The sequence below is a fragment of the Melospiza georgiana genome, chromosome 24 (genome assembly GCF_028018845.1).
Source record: "Melospiza georgiana isolate bMelGeo1 chromosome 24, bMelGeo1.pri, whole genome shotgun sequence".
Classification (NCBI taxonomy): Eukaryota; Metazoa; Chordata; class Aves; order Passeriformes; family Passerellidae; genus Melospiza; species Melospiza georgiana.
This window is the reverse complement of record NC_080453.1, coordinates 5,335,457-5,341,456: the sequence shown is the minus strand read 5'-3', so window position 1 is coordinate 5,341,456 and position 6,000 is coordinate 5,335,457. Positions and strand designations below refer to the sequence as shown.

The 6,000-nt window shown below is 41.1% G+C and overlaps 1 protein-coding gene across 1 annotated transcript; it reads right to left on the bottom strand.

Moving 5' to 3' along the window:
- Nucleotides 1-3,180: 3,180 nt before the first annotated feature.
- On the bottom strand, nt 3,181-4,713 carry GJA9 (gap junction protein alpha 9). Its single transcript, XM_058040305.1, has one exon. It carries the CDS (start codon nt 4,711-4,713, stop codon nt 3,181-3,183), a length of 1,533 nt encoding a protein of 510 aa, XP_057896288.1.
- Between the last annotated feature and the right edge of the window lie 1,287 nt (nt 4,714-6,000).

Below are 6,000 nucleotides of genomic sequence, written 5' to 3'. Positions count from 1 at the left end.
CCTGCGGTTACCACGGCGACGGCGCCGCGGCAACGGCCGGGGCCGCGCCCCGCGCTCCGGGCCCCGCGCGCCGCCCTCGCTCCCCTCGGGGCGGCCTCGCTCTCCTCAGGACAGCCTCGCTCTCCTCTCGGGGCAGCCTCGCTCCGCTCGGGGCGGCCTCGCTCCCTTTCGGGGCGGCCTCGCTCCCTTTCGGGGCGGCCTCGCTCCCTTTCGGGGTGGCCTCGCTCTCCTCAGGACAGCCTCGCTCTCCTCTCGGGGTGGCCTCGCTCCCCTCGGGGCGGCCTCGCTCCCTTTCGGGGCGCTCTCGCTCCCCTCAGGGCGCTCTCGGTCCCCTCGGGGCGGCCTCGCTCCCCTCGGGGCGGCCTCGCTCCCTTTCGGGGTGGCCTCGCTCCCCTCGGGGCGGCCACGTTCTCCTCAGGGCGCTCTCGCTCCCCTCGGGATGACCTCGCTCCCCTCGGGGCGGCCACGTTCTCCTCAGGGCGCTCTCGCTCCCCTCGGGGCGGCCTCGCCGGCTCGCTCGCCGCCCAGGGGGAAGCTGTGCCGGCGCTGTGCCCCGTTTCTCGCGCGGCTCTGGTCCCCGTCCCGCTCTGCCCTGCTCTCCTCGCCGGGGACGGTTCCTTGCTCAGCTCAGCCTTCGGGGGCTGTGCCGCCCGCGGGCCGGGACGCCGCCCCCCGCGACCCCGGAGCGCCCCGCGGAGAAGGCGAGCGGTGGCAGCGGCATTGGTCCGGCCGTGACCGGGCCCGAGCGTCTCCGAGCTGTCCTGAGGGTCGCTGGAGTTTCTCTGTTTTCCATAGTAAACACTCTGTTTTGTGTTTTTTGAAATTCAAAGAGTCTGATTAATAAATTTCAGTAGCTGCAGCTGACTGAAATCACAGGAGAAGTTGCCGCGAGCAGCAGCTGCAGAGGTGCCTACCCAAGAGGCTCTGAAATTTTCACATCGAAAGTGTTTTGCCTTAGCCTGTTAAAAAAAAACAAACAAACAAACAAAAAAAAAAAAAACCAGAAGCAGTTATACCTGTTTATTTTTCTGAGACGCTGACAGAAACAACCTATTTATTGTAGAAATAAAAAAAAAAATAATTAAAAAAAGACCAACCAAATGATCTTGCACATATGATATTAAGGAGTTTTCACTCCTTAATCCACTCCATGCTCCTCCACAATGTTTTTATTTTTCAGTAGTTACTCTTCATTTGGGAAGGTGCTGTGATTAAAAAGAATGTTTGACTTATGTCCAGACATAAAAAAGTTAATAAAATTTCTCTCACAGCAGCATAAATACTATTTTTTGACTTGTCTTGAGCAATAAAAATACAAATGTCACATCCCATACATGAACATCTAAATGCTGACTTTCTATTATTTAGATAGCACGGACAGAGTGCATAAAATATGAGGCTTTTTATTATGGAGAGATTAAATGCAAATCAAGCATTAGCAGTTATTGCTCACAGAATTTGATGCATCAAGAAATGCAAGAATTAAAGCACAGCAGCAGCATTAACTTGCCTAAGTCACACTATACAGTAATGTACATTCCAGTATATTACACAAACTTCAATTTTACAGTGTAAACACAATTATGTAGGGCTGTATTTATGTATACACATGGAAGTGAAAAGAATACTTTTTGGAGAGAAATCTACAGTGAATAGTTTTAATAGTTCTTGTATTTCTTACGTGGATGGGACCAAATTAATGTTACTGCTACAAGCAAAAGAGCTTTTTAAGTTTTCTGGCTCCTTTTTTGCCAGTGTTGAACAGTTTTCAGTCAATCATGGCTGTCTGGTAAGCATAATGACAGTGCACTTCAAGAATTTAATTGTGCTGTAACATCATTATCCTATATCTCACAAATTAAATTTTTTCAGTACATGAACAGTATGTCAAATCTGCCAGTAAAAAATACACACAAAAATACCAATGCATTCCAGCTGTAGCCAGCTCAGCAAGTATTTACAGTGTTTCAGTGCTGTGCAACTCAAATAAATGTATTTCATACATAGAAAGCTTGATTACAAATGTATCATAGTGTTTTGTTCATCTTTGCCTCCTTTGTAATTTCAAGATGTTTCATGGAACTTCCTTTACACCATGATGACCTGAACAGCAAGTGGATAAATGTCCTAATGTTTTGCTATCCCCATAAAAAGCATCAACACAGATTTATCCTAAACAGGTAGAAGATTTATTTGATTTAAAAGTTTATCAGAATTCAGGGGGGAGACAAACAGAAAAGGAGTAGTTTTACTGTTTGAGAAACCTTTTATACATCTTTTGACATTGTAACTGAAATCAGAAGGTACTACCATATTTGCTTTTTTTACTTCTCTGTCTTTGGTTTTGGGGTTTTTTTCTGTTTTCCTTAGTAAGCCTTCTGGTTTGTGAAATTCAAAATATCTGATTAGTAAATTTCAGTAACTTGGTTTCTGGTTTTCCTATCTTATTATTGTTACAAAAAATGGCAAAAGTAAAGCTCACAACATGTCTGTAATTCATGATGTTTAAGAAAAAAATTAGTGATATATTGAATTCTGATAGTATACTATAACAAATTCACTTTGATTATTCTGCTGATGAAGTCAGTGGCGATACACTGAAAAAAAAAGTGTACCATGGAGCCAAAGAATTCATGATTTGTTTTGCAAATGCTTTTTCTCTTTGTATTTACAACAGTTGGAACAGTGGAATAAGTTTGACATTCTGCTTTTGGTCAGCTACCAAATGTCTGTTTGAATTCTCAGACTGATTAGGCAGAGACATGTTTACCAATACATTCCTCTGAGAGCATCTTTAGCCTTATTTGATTTACTGGTGTTTGTAAAAAATATCCTTAGCCTGCAAATTTTGTCTTCTACTTTTATTCAGTTTAAATAGTATCAGCTGTGATTTTATGCCTGACTTTTTCCTAATATGTGGATCATGAGGATGTACTTTTTCATTTGTAGCTGGAGTGTAGAGGTTTATACACTGAGGTCTATGCCACATTTTCATTACAAAGGAAGTAGAGACTGTTTAAAATTACTTAGCTACTATTCAAAGAGTTACACAACTTTTCTACCTATGTAAAGAGCTGGTTAAAGTTGAATTATTTAGCTGCACTTACACACAGGTGTGGGTTGTGTCTGTGTTCAGGAATTATCCCAGCATTGGTTAGTGCAGTAATGAGTTAGCTCATGTTATATTTGAAGATCAGTGGGGGCACGCCTGCTGCTGGCATTACTTGACAGTGACTGTTGCCTAGACAGAGAGAAAAGCTTAGGACTGTTCCAGTTTCTGCTCTGTGTGGATTCTGAGCTCACCACCCCCATAGAATCTGAAGTGTCTGGTCGGCTGGAATTTTTTCCATCAGCATTGTAAGGAATTTGGGCTGTGTTTGAACTGAAACTGCTTTGTCTTCTGTCACTGTTCCTTGGAAGAGAATTTGGTGGTGCTCCTGTGCTCTCAACCACTGCCTGTCGTCTACAACTGGTACCAGGAAAAGTTGTACCAGGCTGCACTGAAGTTTGAGATGGCATCTCAGCAAAGCTTCTCAAGTACACGTTTGCAGCAGTGTCTGCATTCTGAGTATCAACAAGAAAATGTTTCTTTTCAGCCTCTTCTTGTGCATTATGTGTCTCAGTCCAAATCTCACCAAGAAAGCCTTCATTATTATTTGTGCTAGCATTTTGAGTCTGACTGTCCAAAGCATTTGTAGCTGGCCTCTTCTTTGGAGGTTTCTTTTCCTGATTGCAGTGGGTGTAATTGCTGCTGCTTTCTGTACGGTTATTTGGCACAGACTGAAACATAGAAGGAGAATTTAAAACTGGGTAGAGCATAGTGTCAGTTTGCTTTTCCATCAGAAAGGTATAATTGCTAAGGGCACAAGGAAGTGTTTTCTGAGGGGTGGTGGATATTCCCAAAGAAGAATGTGGTATCACAGAGTATTTCTTAGATTTGTTTATGTAGAAATTCTCAGAGTCATCTTTGGTTCTGTTCTGCTCACAGAGTCCCATTTTAATTTTTCGGAATCCTAAGTGGATAATTTCTAGAATATTTAAAAGCAATGATACAGTTGCTATTGATTGCATAAATAAAATAAACACTGTCTTTTCTGTTGGTCTAGATACAAAGCAGTCAACTGTGTTTGGACATGGGTCTCTCTGACATTTATAAAGGGGATCTAAATGAAAACCATAAAGAAGATACTGCCCAATCATAAAGCCAACTTCCACTGCAGATCTTGTGAAAATATGTATCACATAAGTGCAGAGCAGAGAGCCTCTCAGGGGTGCTTTGTTCAGCTTCCTTTGATCCAGCTGCCGGAGCTCTCTCTCCAGTCTTTTACGATTTTCAGTCATTTCTAACTCAGTGCTTTCAAGTTCCACCCTTACCTGAGCTTTCTTCTTTTGCCTTTCTTTTTCCAAGGCTCTTAGTCTGTATAAGGCATGCCCCATATACACCAAGGAAGGGGAAGACACAAAAATAACTTGCAAGACCCAGTATCTTATGAGGGAGATGGGAAAGGCCTCATCATAGCACACATTTCTGCAACCAGGCTGCTCAGTGTTGCATATAAATTCTGATTGTTCATCATTCCAAACATCCTCAGTTGCCACTCCAAGGACAAGCATTCGAAATATGAAGAGAATCGTGAGCCAAATCTTTCCAATAATTGTGGAATGAATGTGGACCTCCTCTAAAATGCCTCCAAGGAAATTCCAGTCTCCCATGGTTATTCTGCCATATTAACACTAAAATGCATGAGAGAAACAAGTATCAAAGATTGTAAGAGTTGCATTCTTTCTTTAACATATTATGAAAAACACAACACTGGGAAAACTATCATATCTCACATTGTAACCATGACCAACTGCTCATTGATAATTAGGTATTTTTTTCTTTCACCTATGAGAGGGAGAACAGCATCATCTGCCTGTGCCTGCTTTATTATTATTATTTATTATTAACATCCTGATAAGACATCACTACAAGATATTAAACACCCTCAGTCTGTATCAGATCAGTAGAAACTCGAGTGTCTGACTTGTAGCAGGATTTAAAGAGCATTTTGTGATGCATTTGAACATCATCCAGTAACAGTGTGAGAGCAGTACATTTATATTTAGGTCACTTATCCAGGTACAGGAATATTTGCTTGTCCTCATTTTTGGATGTTCCAAGCCCCATGTCACAGCTGTAATTATGGCAGTCCAATTACTGTTTCACAGAGAAAATTGGTTATATAAAGGAGCTCAAGAGGGAGTAAATCATCTCATGGAAATGTCAATATTAATTAAAATGACATGTTAAAGCATATCATTTTGTGCAGACATTTGCTTTTTGTTTATGGATGTCAACAATAAATAAATTGAATTGCTCTAACTGGTTCACTTCCTCTGATCAATGATACCTGCATTTGAAATAGTGAATATAGTGCCTAAGTGGCAAGCATTACTATTTTTGGCCACAACTCTTTGAAAAATAAATTATTTACACAAAAATTCTTTACCAGCATCTTCCTAAATGGCTGTCATCTGAACACAGATAAACTGGTAACATATATGTGTAATTGTACATCTCACCTTTCTTTCATATGTTTGTTTCTCCACTAACAGGAGAAACATTGTGGTCAAAATTTAAAATTCCTTTTCAATATTTATGTTATTCTATGCATATACAATTGTAACATGATTTTTCTTATGTGTGGGGACAAGCAAAACACTTGTAGCTAAAGACCTTCTCATTGTATGTACAGCACAATTCAATAGAATAGTATCTTACTTTGGCATTTTTTAGGATAAAGGTGCTCTAGCATAGCATTTTCTCTTCAAATGGGATTAATCTTCACCCTATAAAACAGGAGTGCTAACAAGTCAACAGAAACTGGAATCTTATGGTTGCATATCGATGTCCATAGAGGAATATTTATGTTAAACCTTCTAAACATGAACATACTTTTGCAAATCAGTATATGAATAGGCAATTGAAGCATTTTTTAAAGAGAAACAAATTAAAAA